Source organism: Gambusia affinis, linkage group LG17 (assembly GCF_019740435.1).
Source record: "Gambusia affinis linkage group LG17, SWU_Gaff_1.0, whole genome shotgun sequence".
Lineage (NCBI taxonomy): Eukaryota > Metazoa > Chordata > Actinopteri > Cyprinodontiformes > Poeciliidae > Gambusia > Gambusia affinis.
The window spans coordinates 4,322,721-4,350,395 of record NC_057884.1 but is presented as its reverse complement, the minus strand read 5'-3'; the positions used below and the strand labels follow the sequence as shown (position 1 = coordinate 4,350,395).

General features: G+C 39.9%; 1 protein-coding gene and 1 long non-coding RNA gene across 3 annotated transcripts in view; both read right to left on the bottom strand.

Annotated features, from left to right (window-relative positions):
• The window catches only part of LOC122847199 (synaptic vesicle glycoprotein 2C-like), a 43,800-nt gene extending 31,509 nt beyond the window's left edge, over window positions 1-12,291 (bottom strand). Inside the window, exons 1-2 of one of the 2 annotated variants that reach the window (XM_044144659.1) lie at window positions 11,626-12,291; window positions 510-1,326 (exon numbers count right to left, since the gene is read on the bottom strand). In XM_044144659.1, coding sequence (XP_044000594.1) covers window positions 510-1,101 — 592 coding nt within the window. In that variant the 5' untranslated portion in view covers window positions 1,102-1,326; window positions 11,626-12,291. The remainder of the gene's footprint in view (window positions 1-509; window positions 1,327-11,625) is intronic. The other variant, XM_044144658.1, reaches the window with a different exon arrangement.
• A 188-nt stretch (window positions 12,292-12,479) lies between these two features.
• On the bottom strand, window positions 12,480-26,267 carry LOC122847198. The gene is made up of 5 exons (XR_006373348.1): window positions 26,168-26,267; window positions 25,942-26,044; window positions 16,429-16,552; window positions 16,114-16,269; window positions 12,480-16,007 (listed from the first exon to the last, which is right to left on the bottom strand). It is a non-coding gene; the product is annotated as an uncharacterized LOC122847198 (long non-coding RNA).
• Between the last annotated feature and the right edge of the window lie 1,408 nt (window positions 26,268-27,675).

Sequence of the window (27,675 nt, the reverse complement as noted above, 5' to 3'; positions counted from 1 at the left end):
CAGTCTAGTGTTTTCCGTGTTTTACTTGGGGGAAAAAAAAAAACACGGCTTTGGGCAGGTTGTTAAAATTTGGGCTGTTTTTCAACATTTGGCAGGTTTTAGAAAAGTTTCAGAGGAAAATTATTTAGAAATAAGTACCCGTGTGGCAGAAAAGCACAAATTGTTAATAAAATATCTTTTTATTGCACTTATGTTGTCTCTAGAATATGCTGAACGTGACATCACCAATGATTAGTGATGAGTTATCCATGTGTCACTATGTAGAATATTGTAAAACAGAAATCCAAGAGAAACATCATGATTTAAAGGGATATTGTCACAAAAAAAATTTAAGACTGGTGTTAAAAGTGTCAAGTCCTTCTGGAGTCGTGCGCATTTTATCCAAGTGTTTTGCACAACTGAATGGTTGCCATGGGGAGATTAAAGGATTTCACTCCAGGTATGCATAATATTATGACATCATGTAAAAGTCAATTTTACAAAACACTGGACGTTTAAAAACCACTTACCGAGCCATCCCGCGCTAGAGTTGGGGACGCACATGTCCGTCTCGGCGCTGGGCAGGACGAACCCCACCACAAACACTTCCACGCCGTCAGACATGAGCGCCAGTCCGAGCACGAAGAAGAGCTGCCACTGGAACCTCCCGTGGCCACACTCCTGCATGATCAGCTCGTACTGCTGAGCCAGCTCCTCCTCGTCGGCCTGCCTCTCGTTTTCCAGCTCCTTTTGGCTCTTGAGGCTCTTTAGGCCCAGAGCCACCTGACCGTCCCGGGGCTTTTCGTTGTTGGAGGCCGGCACGCCTTGGTACTCTCCTTCGTAGATCTCATCTTCGTCGTCGTGGCCCTCGGTTGCATCGCTGGACGCCCCGTCCTCGTCGTTGGCTGCGTTGTCACCGTATTGGCCGTCCGGCTGATTGTATGCATTGTAGTTGTCCTCGTCCTCGTTTTGGAAGCGGTTGTAGCTGCGTTGGGAAGAGTATTCGTCAGAGGCACGATCAACGGCTTTGTTGAAATTTTTGGAAGCATGCCTCTTGGCTTCCTTTGCGATGTCCTTGGCACCTTTGACCAAGGAAGTCCTGTTGTTAGGTACTTCGTCCATCTTGGCACAAGGAGAGTTGGCACTAAATGTAGATTTAAAGTACCTCTTTACTTATTACTGGTGATTTATCTTACGATAGGGTGAGATCCTGTATAGTCTTTGAGAAAGTAACCAGCAGCCAGGTAACTAATGGTTAAACAACCATGTCTTCTTCCACTGGATGGGAGTTACCAGACTGAGTTCAGATGGAGACCCTATCCGAATTCAGAACTCAGTGGGGGGGATCTGTGGGGAGAGAAAGAAAGAAAAACATTTTATGTTGACTAAAGTGCTTCAATAATCAGTAACAGCAGCCTTTCTTTCTTATAATAGCTGCAGGGGCATTTTTACACTCAGAAAGCCAAACCTTAAATTGAAATCTATAGGAAGAGCTGTCTAACAGCAATTCGCATTGTACTGAGACAGGAAAAAAAAAGCAAATGAAATGAGTCATTGAGAACACAATGTGTGGAGTCATTGACTTTTTGGTGAAAATAAAAAAATGGATTGATAATATAGTTTTTAGGTTGCGTGAGAACAACTTTATGGATCGAAAATGAATATTTCTCACTTTTGTTCATAAGAGCAGAAGAGCCCATTTAAATGGGTGGATTTAATTTCCTTTAATGAACTTTTAAGCAAAGACCATGCATTTTCAGTGGGTAGAGTCAGGAATTACGGTGATGTATAGCATGATATGGTTATTGGCCTGGTATGGTATGGTAACAGTAATGGTATGAAATCCCCAGATCTTATCGTTTAACCTTTGGAGTGCTGATCTAAAGTTGAAGAATTTGGACATACTCCTCCATGTTTATCATTTCACCTATTTTGTGCAATGAACTAGCAAAAACAGATCCTTATATGAAGCAGCCTTCACCATGCTTGGCAGTAGGTACAGGGTTACAAATTGTAACAAAATGAGCTTAGGTGGATCCAAGGTTGTTTCGCTCTGTGCTCTTGGTTCTTCCTTCACTCTAAGAGCTGCATGTTTTTAGCTTAATTGGTCTTTCTAATTTGCCCTTGTGTCTTAGTATGTGAAAATATGGTCGTCTGCTTGTGTGTATCTTTGGGTTCTTCTGTGAGCACCTTATATTATCAAGTGGGGATGAATGGACGGATGGTATTTTACTAATTTACCTAGACAAAGTTCAAATAAGACTAATAAAAATGCAGTTCAAGATGAACAAGGCTCAAAAAGCGTTAGCATCACATTCATTGGCAGCATTGTATTTTTTATAACTCAGTATACAAATGCATGGTGGTTAAACAATGTGAATCCAGGCAGGCTTTACATTACAGAGTCAAAAAGAATTAGACAAGTTGTAACAATGTCATATTACAATTAGAATCAAATCAAAATGAGAAGCAATTTCAAACAAAAATGTGACTGACAGCCAATAAGCTAGGCACCTCTGTGATTAATGATGAGTTTCTTTCACGTCGGTAAAACTCGCGGTCCAAGAACTGAATTCGATCTAATTAGACCTCGTGTGTTGGAAGTACGTCTGGAACGTCTCCAGGACTGCAGCACTCAGAAAATTACTCATAAGCGGCACTTTGTGCTCAGCTCGCTGATGAGCTCCGTTCACACATTATTAGTTTGCTGCTGGCGTGACGGGAGAGGGTCTAATCACAGACTGCAATGAACTATCGCTTTGGGATTAGACGCCTTAAAGTGTGGGACGAGCATCAGCAGAGAAACTCAGCGCTGTCCAACCAGATCCAAAAATTGTCCAAACTTGGCATTCCTCACATGATGATGCATATCAGACAAAGATCCGCATCAAACTCACTCTCTAAATGAAGAGTCTACATTTAGATGGGATGAGAACGTTCAAAGAGGCACCTTTCTTACTTTTTTATTTTTCAACTTTCAGTTTTATGTTCGGGGCTTCCCTCTAAAAAGGTGCCAAAGCCAGTGGGAGGAGCGTATGGGGAGCCGACCAGAGGCCCAATATGTTCTTGTGTTTTAAAAAAACTGTTAAAAGTTGGCAGGAAATTTTAAAATATGACAAAGTAATTATTTACAATACTTAAACACCAACTATAGTCTTCACCTCCACCAGCATTTATAAGAAGCACTTATAAATCCTTTTATTGTTGCAAAAATGAGCCTCTTTCCAAATGGTCTGTTTCGATTCAAAGATGGCATCCACGATTCATGCCAAGTCACAAAAGTTTGAAGATGTCTGACCAGGCTGCGAGACAACGGGCCATCCCAGGGAACAGCCGTTGTGTTTGCTCTTGCCTAGTTTAGCGCATCAACTTTAATGAGCTTGACACATGACACGACAGGTTACGGTTTTAGCCACCCAGGGTGAAACCCAATAAACTATCGCCGCGGCACCAACACAAGTTGAAAGTTTTTCAATTTTCTTGCGTCACGCCGCTGTACAAGTCTACGTGTGAAAGCCCTAAACTTGACATGCACGAAATTCGCTGGCCGCTTGGCTGGCTGGAGAATGATTGTCACCTCATTGAGCAAGTTACATAGGAAAGGACGTCGCCTCCTGGAGCTCCAGCTTCAGCCTGGCAGCCCGCCAGACTCATAGTGCACTGAAGGAAACCCTTCGAGTTGTTTGGATAGAATCTTTTCTACATCTGTTCAAGAAAATATTTGCCTGGGGAACAACAGTAGTAAAGAAACTTTTATCTTTTATTGCTAACATTTCTGTGCCTTTTGTAGAAAAATCCAAAGGTATCACAAAAACTAAGAGACTCATTAAAGCATCAATGAGTCTCTTAAACTATGGTTTATGACTAATTTCTAATCAGACCAATTACAATTAAGAAAAGTCTGAACATGATCTAAAGTGAAGACCAGAACAAAATATGTATGGTCTGTCTTGCAGGTTGCCAAGTTGGCATATATGCATATATGAGAACCTCTTTTAAGCCATACTTAATATAATTATGAAATTATTAGAAGTATGCCAATCTGTAAAATTCTGTTCTGGGTTATGTGGCAGCTGGAAATGCATGTCAGTCTGTAAGAGTGGTTTCCCTCAGGGATTTCTAAACCATGACAGTGGCATGGTCTCTTAGAAAACCTGGCAAGTCGACACATCATTGTGTCTCAGTTCCCACGGTGGAACACTGCTGTTGGAAGAAAATAATCAGGCATTAGGCCCTCGTAATGCAATCTGGAACATCGGCATTACTTTATTATTGAAGGAAGGCAGGTAAAACAATCAAATAATTCAACCTTCTTAGGAATAGGTCTAGTGCAAAAAAAAATAAAAAATGGATTAGTGTTTTACCAAACGCTGAATCCTTCAGAATCAATTCGATGTTTCCAGAAGAATCTTAAGTCTAACAGTGGGTTTAGCTTCCAGTTGGGGCTTGGCAGGTTGATAAATGGCGTTTCTGGTCACCTTTGTTGCTCGGCAGTGTTAGATAAGACATCGGCTGGGATCTGTCATTGCACATCCGAGCGCCAGGGGCTCGACATAAAGCTGCGCCGAGATGGCGTGGCGCAATGCAGCAGCCAAATGAAAAGTGTCCTAACTAACTTTGTGTGTCGCCAGATGATTGGACACAAACCGCTTGAGGCTATGAATGCATCTGTGCGCGAAGCCAAAGAGAGAGTTCTCAGTGCTCAGCAGGTTTTAGACAACAGCGGTTTTAAATGTACTTTTTTTATACGTGCGTATCAAGGTAAGCAAATGAATTTTGAGTGGAAAGAGAGACGGGAGACGTTTAGCAAGGTTACTCATGCATTGGTGTGCATGAGTAATTAGGTCTACGTTGTTTGCTACTTTCTCATTTTGTATCAGTAACACTGTCCAAGGATGAGAACAGGACGTGTGTTTTCTGTTTGTGGAAAAGACTGTTTAGAGTTGACACTTTTTTTCCAACCAAGTCATTGTGCCAAGATGTTTTCACTCTATGGCAACATCCATTACCATTATATATAAAAAGACTTATTTTTTATTGAAAATGGCCTTTTAGCGGGTATTAAACAAACAACCCCACATTTCTGTATTCATAAAAGTCTTTCATGTGACCTTTCATGTTTTCATTAGCTTTAAATGTGATGAAAAATTGTCACAATTAACAGAAATAAACGCTTCAAAACAGCAAAATCCAGTTTGTAATTTATTTTTGTGTTTCTTAGTGAGGTGAGTTGCTAAATGAATGAATTGTTAATAATAATTTCCTGAATAAGTGTGTAGTAAGACTGGAAATATTCACTGCTCCTCTATCTGAGTTACAGTCCTTTATCATCAGCTGCTGGGTAGATGTGCTTTTCTTTAAATTTGTCATGGGACCGGCACTAAACTCGAGTTCGACATCAACTCTGTCGCTGTTGGAAACCGATGATTCATCTTCAGTATTCAGCGACACTCCTTTTACCCAGAAGTCTGAACTTGCACCGCATCTGGAAAATTTATCACACCCGACTACATGGAGTTCTACACAGCTCAGGAATCCAATGGGATTTGCTAACTGTTGTGCTAACTTGTGTTAGCAATAACTATAACTGTATTTTCCTCTAATATATGCACATCCGAACACTGTATTGCATATAGGCCCAATCAAAATCTTAAGACCAGGAACAAAGATACATGTGATCACATTTAGAGCAAGAGCCAGAAAACTATGGAAGCCCACAGTTGACATATTACACATTTTTCTAAATGGTTTTCTCGAGATGACAAGCAAATCTTGCGAAAATAAACGCTGTGTTTATTACACACACCAACCTGCAAAGAGGTGACAAAAAATCAGAGGAGTTTCTGTAGTTTTATCATGTGTGATTTAAGAATTGTATCTGCAAATGGAGGTGAACGGTCTATCAACTAAAGTTTTATTTCAATGCTGATTGGTCATTTTCTCTCAGTTCTATTTATTTTTCTGTACTTTTTTTTTAAAGAAGGTAAAGTAGAATAAACATTCTGTAAGAAGGATGATTTAATCTTTTATTATTATTTTGTACAGAAGTCACATAAATATTCTCCTTTCTGCAATCTCATGCAAACTCATATCGACCAGCGCAGTTCTTTCACCTGAATGCCTCACATCTCTAACCAAAGGATTGTGCATCACGATATGCTTTGCGAGTTTCTGCGGCATATGGCCACGAAGAAAATACGAAATCAACTTGCTGCTCTGCAGTTCTAAGAAAACTTTTAATGATGTAGCAAAAATGCATAATGGTGCATAGCAGGCAGCCAGGTCTGTGTAACTCTCCCCATCCTATCCCTTCTCCACGACTGTCAGTCTCGCAGTCGCTCTTCTTTTTCACACAGTCTTTTTTTCTCCGCTTTGCTCGTCTTTTGACATTCTTATCCAACTGTGCCACGAGTTTCAAAGTGTGAGTCTTGATAGAGGCTCAGAATATGAAAGATTTGCCTCTTCTCTTGACATTTCACTATTCACGATCGGCTAGACGTTCTTCTTCTTCTTATGGAAATGCCTGCTAATGATGACATTTTCAAGTCTTTCACTGCATTTTGAGATACAGCTGCAAGTGCAGACCAGGTGTCCAATCTTTTTTTTTTTATTATTATTCTTTTTTTTTGTATAACAACTTAAGCAGTACTTTCCCGTGAGAAGCAACCCCATTCCATCCCAACTCCTTGGTCTTTTCCCATAAAAAATCAAGCTAATATTGTTTATGGCCACTTCACTTCCTTGCGATGGCAATTCCCTTTACACCCCGTCGTGTTGTTGTGATTGAGGTTATTATAAGCGAATGCTAACCTTATAATAACCCTCTTCTGATGGGATTTTAGCAATCAGCAGAACTTTCTTGAATCAGCAGTCTATACGCTGTGGAGAAACGATTTTCCAGTAGTCGTGCAGTCATGGCCTGCTGACACTATCTGGATATGCGTTCATAAATCACTTCCATAACACAGAGAAATGCGGCAGATGCAGCCATTTATACACTCACAGCGTCGCCTGGTACATGTTCCAGGACGGGAGACACATCGATTTGGGTTTGTCATTCTGAAATCTAGATTATCGAGCAGCCAATGTTTGATTTGTGAATCCACCTTTTATTTTTTCGTCCTTTGGCCCATGAGTATATATGTTTTGTAGTCATATAAAAATCTATTTTGTGCTTATAAAAGCGTAATTGCCAATTATTCAGCACTTAAAACTGCAGTATGTGACTTTTGCTCAAATATATTTTTTACCAATTTGTTCAAACTGCCACTATGACAGTATAATATGAGAGATGATCTGAGAAAAAAAAAATCTAACTTCTCCTCCTCCAATTGCCATCTTAAGAAATGCAACACACCACGTCAAAAACAACCAATCAGAGCCAGGAGGAGGGTCTTAGCCCTGTCAGTCAACTTTGTGTACACAATGCTCAATGTGCTAATGGCTAGAGGTGGAGAAACAAATTACCGTTCCAAGAAACCTATTTTTTAGCCATCCTGCTAACTGCTAACTGCCCTTAGCATTGTTGGCAGGCTCCACTGTGCAGAACTATCTGTAGCATAGCAGAAAACAAGAGAGATTAACAGCGCTACGACCCTCCTCCTCCTCCTGTAAATTTAACAACAGGGAACTAGCTCAGTTTTTTCACAGATTCTGGACAACCGATTAATCTTTTCTCCTCCTGAAATCCTTTTTTCTGGTTTAAGCAAACAGACGATCTCAATCGAAAGAAACTAGTGGTTTTAAATATGTAATTCTAACCCAGATGAAATCCTCCATATGCTCGGGCTACACTAGATGAAAATATGTAAGTGCAGTTGCATGTACAGAGACCCGCAGGCTTTCTCGGGTCGGGTCGGGTCCTCCCAGATGGCTGCGGTGAACATCTACTCATGCACATCGTGTGAATAAAGCTACACAACCGGCTCTGCAGATGCTACACAACTTAAAGTTTGCTCTAAAATCACACAATAGTAAGACTTTTTTAATATGCAGAATGAGTTTATGACTGTCTGTAAGAGCAAATCCTTATATTAGATTCAAAAGAATGAAAGACATAAGAGCCATAATTCTCACTTTCTTGACATTAACAGGTGAAGATGATTTTGAAAATAAGCATTCGAACAGCAGAGTGAGAAATCTACATGTAGAGTCCAGCTTGGTGGACATGTAGCAGGCATTCGCGTGTTTTTTTATTTAATAATTTGACTAATCTCATACAATTTTGTCAATCTTCTTCATGCACTGGAAAATACAGTGGATAAAAAAACCTGCCACAACGAAAGCTTTTTCAGTATAGCCCATCCAAACACAAAAGGACAAAAACAGACAGCATAACACATGGGTAGAGATTCCTACAGCTACCCATTAGTTAGAGAAGATAATAATAAAATTAGGGTTGAACACTTCTGCACACTAAAAAGCAAAACATATTGACAAAATAAAGACAGGAAGTACGTGGAACCAACATTACAGCTAAATTATCTCTTACAACACCCTCATTTTGCTACACTCTATGCAAAATGAGTTGTTCTCTCTGAATATTGGCGAAAACTACTGATTAACATCCACCTCGGGACATCTGATGCGAACGCAGGTTGATTCCTTACATGAAATCAACACTCTACACAACGTGAGTTGAGCATTTCCAGGTTTCGTAGCACATTTATTGTGTTGGAAATCTCCCGGAGCATCTGACACTCAACCATCCTTAAGAGAAGCAGAGTGCCAGCGGCGCGGCGGTTTAGATTAAAAGCGATGGATGCACACTACGTTAACCACGGGCTTCATGCCTCCCAGGTCCAGAGATCCACTGAGTACAAATGAAGGGCAGCAGCGCACGATTTCATGTATTAACAGCTGCTCTGACGCAGAGGGAGCTGCTAAACAACCCAGTGCTTAGTGCGGGGTCTCCCCTGTTTATGCTGACACACACACACACACCCACACATATGTTTGCGCAGCTATCTTTGCGGGGACTTTCCATTGACTTCCATCCATTTCTACAGCCTAAACCTTACCTTTACCCTAACTTTAACCATTACATACCTAACCCTAACCAAAACTCAATTCACACCTTAGTCCTAAATCTGACCCCTGACCCAAAAACAATGTTTCCCCTTGTGGGGACTGAAGCCTGGTCCCCACAAGGAGCACTGGGTCCCCACAACGTAGTATGTGTCAGGAAAATGATTCCCAAAAGGTATTAGAAACCAACGCGCGCACACACACACACACAATAACCTGCTTGATTGCATGTATGTCATAATGGCTGTGAGGATTTACACACTGCAGGAAATTGCAAAATCTTGTTTTTTTTTGACATTAATGGAAAATTGACAAAGTTTTGCGCATATTTATAATGAAAACCCAGCTGCTGTTGCAGTAACTAAAAAACTCATGGATGAGTTTATCTCATCACGTACGGAGCCCCCAATCTTGGAAAAGTCTAGAATTGTCCCCCCCAAACAAAACCATTGAAGAAACGTTTGCATTTAAATAATATCTATATGAAAAGGCCAAAGAAACTAAGAACGAAATAAATCTGCCATTTATCTCAGAAAAAATAAGAATTAATTTTTAGGTTCCCCCCTATCATTATTAGAACAATGGTTCAGTCCAACTTGAAGGAGGAGCAACAGGTACAGGCAAAGTGGGCAGCTAGCCGTTAGCTTCTAGCTGTTAGCTTCTAGCTGTTAGCTTCTAGCTGTTAGCTGCTAGCTGTTAGCTGCTAGCTGTTAGCTGTGGCTCTGCAGCACAAACATAAAACCCTCCAGTAAGTAAATACTTACAGCAAAAGACATGTAACACCTTTTATTTACGTTCACTGCTCAATTGGAAGAAACACATTAACAAACTGCTGCACTGCTTTCATAGACTTAAGCTTTTTTTGTCAAAGGTAGCAAACATCTCATTCACATTTAGCTCTCTTACTTTTAATTAATTAGAAGAGTTGGAGACGGGAGGAAGGGGCTGAGCAAGTGGACTCAGCTCAGAGTGTGGAAGCCGAGAACAAGAGAAAACAAAAAGAAAGCTATGCCTTCATTTCTCACTGTCTTAAATAAAAAAAATAAAATCTGAATATTTTTCTTTATAAACCCTGGTACCTTAATAGAATACTCCCTAGATATTAATTTCTATCTACTTGTTGGTTCTCTGTCACCCAGGACATGGCAAAACTAGAAAAGGCTTAAGTAAGCAACTTAAGTTATAATTTTAAAATAGGCCATAACTTGTATTGGGATCCATTTCAATAAATCAATGTTTATGAGGAATTTTATTAAGAGCAGTTACTCACCAAAGTTTTTTTTTTTATTTAGAACCTTGAATTTTTTGTAAAGATGTAGCATAGATTAGATCAGTCAGACTGAACAAAACTCTTAAGCAACACTTGAATTTTAGTTTTACTACTCAACAGATTGCTTTCTTAGAAAAACACGTTTGATGTGCATTACTAGTCATTTTTGGTCCTGCAACTTGAATGTGGTTTAAAAACTTTGTAAACCACATTTTACGTTACATTTCACTGTAACTTTGCCCCCCTCCCCAAAATTGGTTTTAAGAAATGTTCTTGTCCCTCCAATAATAAGATGGGATTTATGCCCTTGTGGAAAGGTTCACACGTTTTCGACGCTTTTGTCTCTTTGCCACTGCACCTTTTTGTTTCCCTCCAATATTAAACTGCCACAACACAGAGGCTGGACTGGAAACTAATACTGCTCTGCAGAGCAAACATAAAATTCATTACTGGACAAACACCTGTTCAAATGGTCAACAACAACATCAAAACCCTACCTGGAAACACAGCGGACAGAGAAGTTTGGTGGGGGCTTAATGCTGAACTCATCTGTCCCCCCCCCCCCCCCACACACACACACACACACACACACACCTACACACACACACACACACACACTCCAACCCAGCCTCTTTTGTTCCACTTCCAGTGTTTCCACTGCGGGCTTCGCAGAGCGGCGCCACGGGGCGCGAGCGGAACACATCACTTACACGAAGGAGCATCAATCACCGCGGCGGGAGGCGCGCGCGTCCCATAATTAGATTTCGGGGGTTGCTGTCCTGCTTCCCTGGGAATCAATCCGCCGAAGACGCCACACTACGACCATACGGAACTGACGGAACTGATTTCCTGCAGTGATTACTGTACAGGACGGAGAAGCTCGTGCGTGGACCGCTTCGGCGTTATTTATTTATTTATTTGTTTGTTTGTTTGTTTATTTATTTATTACCCCCGATTCAACACCGAAAATGAACCCCCTTGAGCCGCATATTCGTCGAAACTTTGACGGGTTCGATAACCGACAGGTGAAATGCGTGGCACATAATAATATAGCTACACTGTGTGGGGGGGAAAAACACGAAAGCACGAGCAAACATTCGCGAGAAAAGTTCTAACCAACTTTCCCGTCAATCATCCCAAACCACTATACCTCCTAATTTTACAGACGCGTTCAAATTCCAAGTTAGCCCTCAAATTATGAGAGGCTATACCCAGGCGGATATGTTTATAAGAAATATGTAATAAAAAAATACAGTTTTGAGGGCAAAACAATGCAGCGGACGGAGATGAGTTCATAGATGCATATATTAATAATAGTGATTTTAAAAAAATGAAGCGTTTTTACTTACAATTTCCAGGGGAACCAGAAAGCATCGCAGCGAGCCCGATGAGTCCGACGGCTCCGTTCCCCGATTCCCTTCTCACTTACACGGATACAGAGGGAGCAGACATCGCAGCCAGATCTCTGCTTTCTGTTCTTGTGCGATGCAGCGGATTTTTCTGCTGCAGTCCAAGAAAACAGAGAGAGGCTGCGGGGGAAGCGTGTGTGCGATGGGAGGGAGAGGAGAGGAGAAGGGAGGAGAGAGGGAGGGAGCTAGCCGTAGTTTGTAGTGGACAGACTGAGATCAGTATCAGCAGGTCTCCATCCCTTTGATGCACTTTAATACCCGCTGACAAAAGTCACGAGATGATTTGGATTACAAGCTGGCGAAGGAGAGAAACCTGCGGGACTCGAGTGCGGATCTTGGCAAGAAGTTTCCTGTAACTTCACCTGAAAATCTGTGGACCAAGCTGATAAAATAAAAGGAATCTGCTTTACTAGTTCTACCTTTTGTTTATGTCTTCTTTGGGCTTAAGGTCAGCATAATTCGCTAAACAGCCATTGGTAGGTTCAGTTGTACCATCTGTAACATTTAAAGATGATGGTTTGACCATTGGTGAGATGTTCAAAACTGATTTTTTCCTAACCTGGCCCTAATTTAAAGGGGCAGTATTATGTATTTTCCTCACACACCGCACCATTTTATAACACAAACAATCAACTGTTACCTTCAGTTATTATAAAAATGCTATAAATATAAAGTATGACCTAAAAGAAATTAGATGTTGTTATTTAATGCCTTGAAATTGGACCTCTGTCTCTTTAAGAAACTCTTGCACTTTCCGAAACTCCGCCTTCAGAAAGTCATGACTGCGTCGCTCCTCTATTAACCCTTTAGCAACACTTTTCCCAGCGTTTCACTGAGGAGTAGTTTGTATAATGAGCTCAGCTGGTTCCAGGAGGCCTTTGCTAATGGCTGCTCTGTGAGGTGGGAGCTTGGAAATCGCAGCTCAGTGGAGAAGAGATTAAAGGATTTCCCAAACACGCACAAAAGAATGTTTTTGATGAGGGAGTAACATTATAAAGTGAGGTTAATCTTCTAAATGTTGATTTTACATAGTGCGACCCCTTTCATAGATACATAGCGTTTTTGTGGTCAAAACATGACAAAACAACAAAAAACTTCAACGGAAATGAATGAATGCTCTATAAACTGGGATTTTAAAGTATTCTGGCGAGTTCCTCTTAATCATCTATGCCACCCAATGTTTCCTGAAGCAGAACACACATTTCCTTCAAACACCAAAATATATCTGTTTGAAACACGGCAGTCCAGTCACCGGACGATGCTGGATTATTTCGCTTTCAGTGTGTCACGGGTCAACATCTGTACACGAACGGAGCCGCTTCTTCCTGCAGTAGCTGTCTGGCCGTTGCCAGGGGCAGCAGTGTTCTGGCCTGATGTTGCTTTGGTTGCAGATGCTTCCCTCTCTAACAGCCTCCTAAATCTAAACATAAGTAGGAAAATCGAATCGGCTTTTGTTAGCGTGTTGTTAGGATGAGTAAACTAGAGCTGCTGCTGGTGGGGAAAGACTGTGAAAAATGCTAAAACTTTTCTTTCAATAATTGTTGTATGACAACCTTCTGCAAAAACTTCTAATTAGACGAGTTATTCTGGAATAAAAAAATTAAAAAACCCACTGCTTCTGAGTTGTTGAGTTGGATGAGTTATATAGAGTTTAATTGATTTCTATTTGTGTGCTCCAGAGAGCACATAATTCAGTGCATTAAAACAAAGAGGGGTTGTTGGAAAGGTCTGCTTGTAAATGCATCAGGATGGGCTGCTTTGTTTTTTCTTCTAATTATGAATCCGTCCTCCAGCTCATACCTCCCACACTAACGCAAGTTTGAAAAATACATTGTTGCTTGTTTTTTAAAATTATTTCTTTTACCACAATTTTGAAATCAGAGAGACTTTATATTTACCTTGGTACCTCTGTGTGTGCAGCGTACCTGGGCACAATGCTGAACTCCTACTCACTGACATATTTTACTTTTTTGAGAAAGATTTAAAAAAAAAAAGCTCTTGGTGTATGTTGCATTTTAAATGCACACACTTTCCTACTTTATGATAAAGGCTGTTGCATGGAAAAACACTTGTTATGCAGTTCCTGACGAGACAAAAATCAAACAGATCATTTTCTGTCATGCATTCAAAGAATTTATGTCTTTTTTTGGGTCATTTTCTCTTCTTTGTTTGAATAGTGCATGTCTATATGGAACAAAGTTGTGCTGCATTGCGTCAGGATGAGATGTGTAAAGTGTATATCCAAGTATCTGCTCAACCCTTGGGAAATAGACTTCAATGTTCTGAGTGTGAACTTTATAGTCTGATCATTTTTAGTCAGATTCATCAGAAACTTGGTCATACCTCCAGTCTCACTTTCAGTTTCAAGAATCAGGCATCTTTATTGCTGTGTATAGGACACAACATTGACTAAGATCAAGTAATGTTATTATTTGTGTTATTATTGCTGCCATAGTCAATGAATTATCCTTTGAAAATTGACAACCTTTGATTAGATATTAAGCATACCTTTCATTAAGGCTGCATTTCTGTATTAATTTTCTTTTTTGGTGTGATGTAATATTCTATTTTTAATTGTCATGTTTTTATTATCTGTCAGAGGAGAATCTGACAGATAATCATTCAAGGAAATAAAGTCCTCCAAACATCCCTTTGTGTGTCCTTATATGATTTGCTTCACTAAGTGATGAAGTTCCTGAAACAAAACCAACAATAAATTGCTGAATGGGTGTGTATTATCAGCCTTCTTGTCTAACGTCAGTGCCTGACTCCATGAATGTTTGCTTGTAAGAAAAATGTTACTGTACTAACAAATTGGTGTTGGAATAGTATTGTAGCTATTTTTATACTTCCAATGAGCTCAAGACAGGGATGTGTGGGTATCTTTAAACAAAAGAGACATGATGGACTGATGTCCCCAAGTACAAAAGAACACTGTAAAATTCCACTTATATAACTCTCAGAAACACTCATAAAAACAAAGCTGTTTTGCCTCAGTTTGATGCTATTGCGTAGCCACGTTCTCAGTTCCTACAGCATATCCAGCCTTTCAGAAAAAGAGTGTGATAATGCAGGCAGGCATTGAGATAACCTGGGTGTCGTTAAGGAGCAAGATAAATGGCCTCCGGATGAGCCTATCTGCTTACTGCAAGGTTAATTACCTTTCTTAGCACAAGAGGAAGAGAAGTGGCATCAAAGGGTGTTAGCATTTGAAGAGAACTTCAGAAACAAAAGTTTGTATGTCAGACACCACTTCAGAGATTTTTAATTCAGTAACATGAACTTTTGTTCTCTTTATCTACTTGTCAAACCTGGTATGAATACAGTCAATAAATGTGCAGAAACACTATAGACACTTTGCATGATGTTTACATTCAGAAATGTTATGCCTCCGCACAAAGCTGGAGGGCAAGAAGATTATTTCACTTGTCATCCATCGATTGAACAACTCCATTAACAAAATGAAACCTGGAGATGTAAGTATTATTAATTTAGTGCAGTGCGCCACAGCAGAGGGAAAATAATGCAGGAAAACACTGAAAAACAACTTAAAACCACATGTATTCCTCTTTTCTTGCTCTCTGTGTCGGCCATGCTACATATTGACCCATTGCCATAGCAATTGATTGACAACAGCACTGTGAGTGTATCAGAATTCAATACCGAAAACAAAAAACATGCAAACATACCTCACACAGAGAACAGAACAGTCTGTAATCGTTTTATGTTTTCAGATTTGATGTTTATTTTGTGATTATTAACCAGTAACCGTCTGAGGACAGCGGTGGTCGATTAGCTAACTTAAACACCTGCTCTACAAACGATCTGTCAGAGAGTTGGCATGTGGGTCACCTAATTTTTTTAAACTGAACCTAACCAAAGTGAATTCCACAGCACATCTACATGTTAAGATTCTCATAGTCAAGCTAGCATAGCTAATCTATTTCCATCTCCCTTGCTATATTTCTTAATTCAAACTTTTCACTGACTTGTGAAATGCAACACCTTTGGACCTTGTTATTTTGTTTGGTAAGGCACGGGAGAACATTTCCCATTGCTATGTGGTCTTTATGAATCGGACTGGCAAAAGCTCAAGCAAATATATTTTCTATCCAACTTTTTGCAAATGCCAAAGACTCAAGTTATATTGTGACTAATGCTAAACAGAAGAAAGTATTTTTGATTTTTTCTGTTGTTCTGGTGCTGAAAGAATCCAGCTTTACATCGGTGTCTTCTGTAAGTGAGGTGCTCTTAAAAGATAACAGATAACAATCGTTACTTACAGATCGTTGCACATGGTAGCGCACCAGACAAAGGCTACCCTGCAGGAAACAAGGTAGAAGGATGAACAATTAATAAACTAGGTCATGCCAAAGAAAGAAAAAAATCATGACTACAAAAAAATGTGCACTGAAAAATATGACTAACCACAACAGTTTCCAGTCATTTTATTTTCCATATCGGACATGGTATTTGGATAGTTTGTCCAAATACCAATAAGTCTGATTCCAGAAGATTGATCAATTCTTCCGCTTTCTGGTGTTGCATCACAGTAATAACCTTTCTCCAGCGATTCATTTAGATCTCAGGACAAATATAAATCAAAAGGGTCAGTGAGAGGTGTTTGTCAAAAGTGTGCCCACATGGTAACAAACTGTACTAGCGCAAAAAGAAAAGAGAAAAAAAATTAATTCTGAGAATTGGTTGGAGGAAGATTCAACTCTCTATGAAGATGCTTCATACCTTAATAATGAGTGAGCATGTAGTGAAAAGAAGAGAGGGCAGGTTTCTCAGGTGCATGGTCCCTCTGGTGAGAACACTATGGTCAATGCAAATAGCCATGATGAGCCTGAAGTAAAGGAGCTTCCTGAGAAATGAAAAATGAACACTGACTCAGTTTATCCCTTAGGTACTGAACTATCCTGTTAAATGTTTGTGTGAGGATACAAACAAGTCTGACTCGAGATAAAATAGAGAAAAGTGAAACTTTGGAGGAACACAATTTTTGCAGACAATTCTGCAGTTTCCTGCAGGAACGTATCAAGCCAACGCATTATTTACAATGCAAAAAAATAAATAAAATTTACATTTTAAATTATGTGTTTCAGTTTTTATGTTTACCTTTGCTAGAAATATCCAGCCTCATGGGATATCAATGTTACATTTTCTTTGTTGCTAATATTGTTCACAATATTCACAATACACTGACACTAAAAATTAGTAAGCCCATGCTTTATCTTAAAAACAGCAAACGAATAATAAAAAATCATTTTGCTACTTTCCTAGCATTTTATTTTTTACAGCTACCTGATATTTGTGTTGAAATTTTGGATTTTATTCTTCATTCTGCTTCTATATATCTTTATAGACAATATTTGTGACTACTGTCTTTAGGAAATTCACTTAACACTTTTGCTGTCTGAGTCACGTTTCAGAAAAATCAACACATGATTGGGTTCAGTTTTTAATTAGACGCTTTCTTTAAAATCAGCAGGTTTACGTTATTTATTAAAGTGCTGCCATCGTTTTCAGGTTAAACACAGTTACGGAAAAATCGTCCAGATTCTTGTCAATTGGTGATTATGTGACATTTCTGAGGTGGATGCGATTGGATATACTTCAGCCTCACAGAAATGCCACGGCAGCATCACTCATGTCATTTATGACGTTTCTTCTCATTCAGCTTCACGTCAAGTTTGGAGAATGCTGATGGTTCTGTATGTCAGGTGATGTTGGCCTAAGCGCCTTGTAATTCTCTCTGATATCTTCAACAACAGTCGTACAAATTGCGCAGGCCCGCTTTTTTATGGAACAGTATCTGAGTCGTAGTCGGAAACAACTCTGCTCCATCCTGCCTCACACACACACACACACACACGCGCATGCAGTAGGTGGGCATAGCGTCCCATATTGCATGCTATAATTTGTCATCTTCTATTAGGACGGCGGATAATAGATGGATAGTGACAGTGATGCTAATTGCTTTTCCCCGCTTTGTCAGCCAGAGGTTGGCGGAAGAGACGGCAGAAGAAGTAGGAGGCAGGGAAACAAGTAAAGGAGAGAGAAAGTTTAACCACACCTGAGCTTTTCCAAGGCGATTCAAAATTACGCCGCTATGAGTAATGCCTTCTTTACATCGTCTTTTGCCCATATTCTCTGTTTTTAAATGAGTGTTTTACGCTACGCTGCAGGTCCCAGTAATGACTCCTCTAGACGCCGGATGAGTGTAAAGTATCTCATTAATTAAACTAATGTTAGCAGAATTACTATTAAGATGCAGTGCCTACAAAAGGCAATCAGACCCTTGGATGTTTTATCCTTTTTATTGCCACTACAAATCAATCATGATCAACATAATTTGGCTTTTTTTGGACAAAACAAAAAATTTATAAAAAGAAAAAACTCCCTTTAATGTCAAAGTTATATCAATTTCTACAAAAATAATGACAATTCAATAAAAAATATTTAATAAAAAATGAGTAATTGGGAAGAAGTAGTTTGTACAATATTTACCCTTTTCTGCTGGATACTCTGAAGGAGCAGAGTGGGGGAGGGACTTTGTCCTTGAAGGCGGGGCTAGGTCCACCCAGGCGTTTTGTACAGCTAAATGGCTCCCACAGGAGATTAAAAAATTTCTCAAACATGCCTGAAACAATCAAAGCGACCCTTTGATTGTTGCTTTGATTCTGATGATGGAATATTATAAAGTTCAAAAAAGTTGATTTTACATAATACTGCCTGCCTCTTTAAATATTGATAGGCAGTTTGTATTTAATATACTTGCCTTTCCAGGTGGACTGAGTCAAAGGGAAGGCTAGAGAATTAGTGGAGACTATAGCAGATTGAGATAGGTTAGTGGTGAGATTTTTTGTGCTTCTCTTTTTACTGTGCTACAGAACGTAGCAGTAAAACCAGCAGATCCATAGAGGAAGGCATAGGAGTCCACTGGGTGTTGAATGTGCTTCTGAGAGAGCCAAGAGAGAATCTGTGAATAGCTCAGGGAAATTCTTAAGTTACTGTATCTGGGAGACAGGAGACACAAAATTAGCACATTAGAAAACTCTGAGAATCAGGCTTTATTTTAATTTTATTTTATTATTTTATTTATTTATTTTTTTGTGCTATGTAGGTACAAAACGATGCTATGAACTGGTGCCTGGAGCTATTCACTGTGCATTCAGCATCTTAAAAAGATGCAGTGGCGCGATCTGTCGATTTTTACCTTTTGCTTTTCTGGAGAGCTGAAGCAGGGGCAAATGAATTATGTGTCAAGCTTTAGTCCTGAGCTGAATTGCTTAAAGCAAGTAGGATCAGGAATTATCATCAGATACCTTCAGTTTGGTCGAAAAACTCGCCCAAAAGAGCTGTTAATTATTCATTGAAAGTAGTCAAGTTGGACATATTGCTAACACTTACAAAGCATCAGCTATACTAGCTTATCAATAAGCTTGTGAGAATACGTAAACCTTTGGAGAAAAGTATGTTAAACTTGACAAATGTCACCAATTAAAACACTGAGTCTTTTTAACTACTGTTGAAAAATGTTCCTACTAAATAATTTTTATACTTTACAATTATATGAAATCTCAAAAATAATGTCTTACCGGTAAGCTAACCTACCAATAAGCTAGTTAACCAAATAGGCTTACTAGTAAAATAGCTTATTGGTAAGCTAGAAAAATAATAAATTGGTAAGGCCTAAGTTAGTAAAATCATTGGTAAGCTAGTTTACCAATAAGCTAGTTAACCAATAGGCTTATTAGTAAACTAGCTTATGAAGAAGATAGCATATAAACTTGGCAAGCTAGCCTACCAATAAGTTAGCAAAATTACTTGTAAGCAAGCTTATCAATAAGTAAGCTAACTTACCAATAGAGCATTATTTTGAGCTTTCATATGATTACAAAGTATAAAAATTATTTAACAGGAAAATTTTTCAACAGTAATTAAAAAGTATTTTTAATTGTTTTAACTGGAGACGTTTGTAAAATGCTTTGCATCAAGCTTAACTTCCTTTTCTTCAAAGATTTACTTCTTCTCACATTTATCACACCTAAGTCTGTGAATTTTAAAATTCAATAGGTTTAACCACTGCGATGGTGAAATGTCATTTTAATAGAATCACCTGCCAACAACTGAATAAAACCAATTTCACAGTTAGACAATATTCAGCAAAACCTACTCATCAGGTCTGCACACCTAAGGGTGAATTATTCAGCACAGAGAGACAGCCGAACTATGAAATATTGACTTCCCATCGGAGGAATTTACCTTTGATTTATTGTCCAAGGCAATCCTGAGGTGTTATAAAAGAAACATAAAAGAGAGTTAAAGAAGAAACTCTACAAGCATTGCTCATTGGAAAACAAACCGAAGAAGGTCGGCGCAAATGGAAGGCATTTGTCAATCTACTACAGATTTTCTTGTCTGGTGCTGCCCTGTTAAAGGGAACATGGTGGTGTTGTGTGAAAGTGTTAGAGTTGCAGGAGTGTGAATTTGTGCATACATTAAATTCAATCAGCATGACCAGCTTTACAGAGAAGATCCCTTTTAGAAATGGGATAATCCTGTTATAACAATATTCGTGACATTCTTTAACAACGTCGCAGTCGCAGTGATGCAGCACCAGCTTAGAGGAACAGGAGACAGTCAGTGCCAGTGACTCATTCCATGGAGAGTGTGAATGACGTTCAGCTTTATCTGACTTTTTCTGAACAGTGATAGAGCGAAAATCAGAAGTACACAAACAAAAAGGTGTGAAATCAGCATTGTATTTGTTATCAAAGATACGCTTTCTGGAAGTAAAATTTATCACTGTACTTTTCAGAGTTTAGCAGTTTCTTTCCAGCAAATGCCATTGAATATACGGTGGACCCCTGCCGATTCGCGGTTAAGTATTCACAGATTCACCTATTTGCTGATTTTCTGTGGAACTCCAAATTATTTGCGGAACAACCAAATAGTCATGGATTTATATATATATATATATATATATATATGTATATGCCAAATGTGGCATATACCAAGGAGATGCGCTGTCCCTGCTACTGTTCTGCATAGGCCTGAACCCCCTCAGCCAAATCATCAACAAGACTGGCTATGGATACCGACTCAAGAATGGAGCCAACATCAGCCACCTCCTCTACATGGATGACATCAAGCTGTACGCCAAGAGCGTCGACTCACTGATCCACACCACCAGGATATACAGCACGGACATTGGGATGTCATTCGGACTAGATAAGTGTGGTCGGATGGTTACAAAGAGAGGGAAGGTCATCCGCACAGAAGGGATCTCACTCCCAGAAGGAACAATAGCAGACATAGAGGAAGGTTACAAATACCTGGGAATATCACAAGCAAATGGCAACCTTGATGAGATCACAAGAAAAAGAGCCACAACCAAATACCTTCAACGAATAAGACAAGTCCTGAGAAGCCAGCTCAATGGCAAGAACAAGATCCGTGCAATAAACAGCTATGCCCTACCAGTAATCAGATACCCTGCAGGAATAATTAGCTGGCCAAAGGAGGAGATACAGGCCACAGATGTTAAGACCCGGAAACTACTAACAATGCATGGAGGGTTCCACCCCAAATCCAGCACCCTGAGACTCTACACGAACCGCAAAGAAGGAGGCAGAGGACTAGTGAGCGTGAGAACCACTGTCCAAGACGAGACATCCAAGATCCATAGATACATCAGGGACAAAGCCTCAACAGACAATGTGCTCAGTGAATGTCTCAAACAATGGGGAACAGAAGCTGAGGTGCTGGAGGAACCATCATGGGAGGACAAGCCCCTGCATGGGATGTACCACCGGCAAATAACCGAAGTGGCTGACATCAGAAAATCCTACCAATGGCTGGAAAAAGCTGGACTGAAGGACAGCACAGAGGCCCTCATCATGGCCGCCCAGGAACAGGCCCTAAACACCAGAGCAATTGAGGCCCAGATCTACCACACCAGACAAGACCCAAGGTGTAGGTTGTGCAAGGAGGCCCCTGAGACAGTCCAACACATAACAGCAGGGTGCAAGGTACTGGCAGGGAACATGGAACGACACAACCAAGTGGCAGGCATAGTGTACAGAAACATCTGTGCAGAATATGGACTGGAACCCCCAAGATCAAAGTGGGAAACACCCCCGAAGGTAGTGGAGAATGACCGAGCTAAGATCCTGTGGGACTTCCAGATCCAGACAGACAAAATGGTGAGGGCGAACCAACCAGACATAGTCGTGGTGGATAAACAACAGAGGAAAGCCGTTGTGGTGGATGTGGCAATACCAAGTGACTGCAACATCAGGAAAAAGGAGCATGAGAAACTAAAGAAATACCAGGGCCTAAGGGAGGAACTGGAGAGGGCCTGGAAGGTGAAGACCACAGTGGTGCCTGTGGTCATCGGGACCCTCGGGGCAGTCACCCCCAAACTGGAACAGTGGCTACAACAGATCCCAGGAGCAACATCAGACATCTCAGTCCAGAAATGTGCAGTCCTAGGCACAGCCAAGATACTGCGCAGAACCCTCAAGCTCCCAGGCCTCTGGTAGAGGACCCGAGCTAAGAGGAAGAAGAATCACCACCCGCGGTGGGTGAGAAGGGAATTTTTTTATATATATATATTTATTTTTTAAAAAGCTTTTTTTAAATACTTAGGTGCAATGATACTTGAATTTACTGCCTGGCATTTGCCAAGCAGCCAATCATCTGCTTCAATTTGATTTCGTAGCATATTGGCTGTATCCCAGCCTGGCTATTGCCTTTCAATTCTATGGTCCGTCTGGGCCATTTCCCATTGAAATGGTTTGATCTGGTAGGATTTCAACCGGGAGAGTCAGCGAAGGGAAGGACAAGTCATGTCCAGCGCTGTTTCTGTTTCTGCGATGTTTCAGACTTGCAGACTGCCTGTAGCTTTAGCAATGGTAGCAGTGAACGAAGCCGTTCAGTCTCAAGTATTTACATACTTAAGCATTTCACACACTGCTGGGTTCCTGTGCAAATGGTAGCGTCCATTGTACCAAGTAAGTTCTAGTGGGTCCAAAAAGGTATATTTTAAATGCCTTTAAAGTCAGTGATGGTTCCAAAAAGCAGCTGTTTGTGTTTAAAAAGTACCTCAAAAAGGCAGAAACTAGAAGTTTATATGAATGTATTGGAATGTATCAAAAATGTCTGGAACAGCGACCAGTCAGTGCCAGAAAGCAAAAAGTAATAAAAAGTAACCTTTACGTTCTGCTACATAATTGGGGTATTTCATAGAAAGTATTTAATGACTCCATGTTTTAATGTTAAACACAGTAAGATTGCATTATAAAATAAATCCAGAAAAGTTATGACTAAAATGTTGTTTGTTTTTTTTACCTTAACATGTGTTGTATTTAATTGCATTTTGAGTTCTACAATTAAAGATCAGAAATTAGGAGGAAGTCATAGTTTTATAAAATATATAAGGAATAATTTTCAGATTAAAAACAGGCTAAAAACTGAAATGAGTCTCAATAGTTTTTGCATTAAATCGTGCCAAAGGGGTTAATGAGATTCCACCATTCATTACTTTTGCTGCACAGAAAGGCCATCTTGAGCTTTCCACAAAAAACACATTAGCATTAGTCCTCCTGCTATCGACATCTAAAGAGATGTGTCTTGTTTTTCATAATTACTGTACATCAGCAGAACGCTTCACTGCTCACCCTTAGGCTTTTTATATGTAAATCTTCCAAAAACCCCCCAAACAAACAGAACTATTAAAAGCCACAAATGTGTTTTGAATCTTAGTATTTATTGTTTACCATAAGGCCCGTGTGCAATCTCGCTGCTGATAATCTGCAACGTTTCACAATACTGCTCAAACTGAACTCATGTTGGCGGCGGCAGCGATGGCCAAGACTCCTGAAGCTATTCTGCAAAGTTCTCCCCAAAGTTAATGAGCCGGGGGGCTTTGTAAAAAGCTGAAGGGTGTGATCATGCCAGAAATTGAAAAGATACGTGATCCATGTACACAAGTAGTAACTAGACCAGAGGTGCTTTCAGCGTGCTCACCGCTCCTTGGCGGGATTGTATTTACAGCCTTCCTGAAAGCAGAGGCGAGATCACTGCAAGCTTTACATCCTGCTATTTATTTGTGTTCAAATGGATTAAATTTAAGCGATACTCAGACTTTCTAGCGAAGACGGTTTAGATATGCGGCAGATACTGTTAAGTGCTGCAGAGAGACTATAGGAAAAGACAAAAACGGTCATAATGTCGGAGGGAACCTTTACACAAAAAAAGGAGAATAATGCAGAAGAGGGAGATATTGTCGCTTTTTTTATATTTTATCCTCTCTTCCCTGACAGATCAGAGCTTATTCACATCACACCGGGAATCTCTCCTTTTTTCTTTTTTTTTTTTTTTTATGAATGATGAAGGAGATCAAAGGTTCCCTCAAGACGGCTTCCCCTCCCACTCCCTCATGCTTCAGACACATTAATAAACCATGTGTGACTCATAGCTGAGAAATCCTTGGGTGGGCAGTCTGGCGCAAGCTAACCTCAGCACTTTAACTTAGCTCGAGCTCACAGGTTTACCCTGCACGTGAAACTAGTTGTTTTAATGGCTTCCAGGACAATTATACGAAGCACATGAATGAGACTCTTCGTTTCTATTAGCAATCGCATGAATATGGACCTTCCTTCGCATTCATTAGACCCGGTTTGCAATCATTATTGGGCTCCTAATGAGCCCCGGAAACCCTTTGCAGCCGTTACTATCTCAGCAGAATCACTCACACCTTTAGCTTCATACTTACAGTTTACAACGGCACTGTTGGGAAGCCATACATGCCTTGCAATAGTTTGTTCATGCCGTATTTTCCGGGCTATGAACAGCACCCACAAAGTTTTGTCTAAAAAACTGAAACCTACATAAGCTGCCTCGGTTTTCCACAAATCTGCTATTAAGGACGCAGCCCTGCGTCTTCAACGCCAAACCAGGGTTTCGTTCAGGCCGAGCTTACGAGCAGCGGCTCTATTTCCCTCCTGTACTCCCAGGTCGAAACTCCTCCACTTAAAAGCGGCATCATATGAACTTCTTCATGTTGTTTCCATGATGGGGTATGAGTTTGAAAGCATCTCTCCGTCGTGCCTGCTGCTAGCATCTGCTTGTTCTAAATGAAAATTAGCTTTGAGTTCCAATTTTGACTTCCAATGATTCACTTCCTGCGAAAGAGCCCCCCCCTGGTGGTTGAAGAAAAATCCACAGAAAAGCCGCACCGGGCGATAAGCTGCGTGGTTCAAAGCGTAGGAAAAAAGTAGCGGCTTATAGTCTGAAAAAATACGGTATATTTGATTTATCAGATTGTGGAGAAATTGTACATTACATTGGACCAAAACATAAAAATAAAATTAAAGGTAAAGCGGGGTAAATTTTACCAAAAAGAAACAAATCTTATTTTCTGATCTTTTTTTTTTTTTTTTTTTTTTTTTACTAAGAACTGAAAAAATAGAATAGAGCTCCAACTTGAAAAAAAAATCTGTTAATTTGTTCCACGTAATTGAATTATGTTTGTAAAACTTACTTTATTTACAGCTTACGAAGCTTGGGTAGTAACTAGTTACATTTTACAATTTACTTGAGTAACATTTTTGACCATTTTTAACCAAGGTTCCCTGAAGACGGCTTCCCCCCTCCCACTCGCGAGTGGGAAACACATGGGAGGGTTGTTTTTGGAGTAAAAATACAACTAAAACACTTAGGAGTATTTTTACTACTCTGTACTTTTTTACGTTTACTTGAGTCAAATTATTATGAAGTATCTTACCGAACCTGAGTAAAGTTTCTGGATTTTCTCTACCCACTGAATGAAAAACAAAAATGTTTTAACCAAAAAAGTTACCAGTCATAGACACACAGCCTGCAGTTTTTGTTCAATTTTAATAAGTTTTATATTGAAAGAAACTGATTTGGAAAATAATTATTTTTGCCTGATTTTGTTACTTTTCCTATCTTACATGAATTATTGTAATTTTGGTCCATTTGATGATGTAATTTTTAAATATTAAATGACAGATAATTTGACCGATTACTCAGTACTTGAGTACTTATACCAAATCCAAATTTCTTGGATGGCTACTTTTTACGTTTACGTGAGTAAAAATATGTTGAAGTAGTAATATATTACTTGAGTACAATTTTGGGGTTCTCTCCCTGCCTCTGTTTACGTTGATAAAGGGTTTGTCCTTAGCTTCGGTCTCCAGCACCATGTAATTCCCATCTTACCGTTCTCTTCTGCTGGGGATTCGTCAGAGACAGGTTCATTTCCAGCACCTCCTCTGAGGCGAAGCATTTTCTGCTCTTGTTTCTGTAAAAGATCCTTGTGAATCTGAGTAAAAATGGTGCATAAAAACAAGCAGGAGCAAAAAACAAACAAACATGAAAAACAATCACTTTGAGACGCCTCTCGTTTTCTTAATCATTCATTGCTTTTCACAAGCGCTCTCATTACCAGTGTGCCGTCGCTGTTCTCGGTGCGGCTCACACAGCCTGTCATTGAGGAAGCGAGAGCTGAGAGCGACGTTCTCCCAAGATCTGAAGGTAGTCTTCAAGCAGAATCCCTAATGCGTAAGGGACTCCGACTTCAAGCGTACAGCCGGGCTTCCTCTTATGTAAGCAGGATACCTCTGCTGTGGCACAGGAAGCCGAACTCATAAATAAACCCAGACTCATGAATTTTTTACCCTCTGTGTTATGTAAAGCTGTTTGGGGTTCTTAACGTTAAGACAATAAGCTTTGATGTAAAATTTTGAGCAATTAGCTCCCTTAAAATGAATTTTCCCTGACATTTTAGTTTATAATATGAGCAAATAAGATTGGCTCTGTTTTGATTAGGAAGTGGTTTAACTTAAAATCAGACAGTTCCCCTCATTCTACCATTTGTCACTGGTAAATCTGGAATCAAACCTGAGACAGCCACGTTGAGGACTCAAGGCCTCCAAATGTGGGTCGCGCTATCCCCTACGCCAGTGGTCGCCAACCACCGGGCCGTGGACCAATTGGTACCCGCCCGCGCAAGAAATAATTAAATATGTTTGTTCTATGCATTGAGTCTGGAGGAGCTTTTATTTTGAAAATACTAAACCGGAAGCTGTCGGTTACGTCTTGCGCGGCAACATGCAGCAGAATGAGTAGGAAACAACAGCCTGGATCCTTACCGGTCCGCTCCACTAAAAAGGTTGGGGACCACTGCCCTATGCCACCACAGCACGCCCAGGTTGAAGTACTTTTAAACATCGTATTAGAATATAAAGTTATTAAAATACAATACAACAATTTGGAATCATGTAAAAGCAAGTATCTGGACATATTAGCGCATTAATTGTCACAGACTGTAATGCCGGGGAACCTAAATCTCTTATTTTCCCGTGCATACGAACAAACACAAAAACTGAGTTTTCTCAACTCTATTTTGGTCAGAGTTTTTATTAATAATCGTTTTTAGTAATAACAAACAGCTTTTACGTGTGAATGAAAAGCCAAAACACATAAAAATGCATTAGTCTCCCCAGATATCTGGATACTTGTAGCCTTAATCGTTGCCAAGCAGGTCAGTTTAAGTGGACAACAATAGGCATGTTAACAGGATATAGTTTTATAACCTAACATAACTGTGCACACTGCTGATCGTATCAATACTTTCGGATTCACGGTGAAAGCTGTGATTTGCATCACTCGGTTTGGTAGATTTAGAGTTGTCTGCGTCTTGCTGACACAACTGATCTCTCTGCAGGATCATAACACATTTGATGCACAGTCATTTCTCAAAGACTTCTCCTTTGATATGAAAATCTGTCATAACAATAGAAAGGTCCAAGTCTGCCATGAAAAACTTAAATTGGTCTGAAAGTGAGACAGGTTTCCTTGTTATCCTGTCATCTAAAGGAGGTTACTTGCCTTTAGATGATCACTTATTCAGTGCATTGTCGGCTACTTACTCTCTCAATCTCTACGAACGCA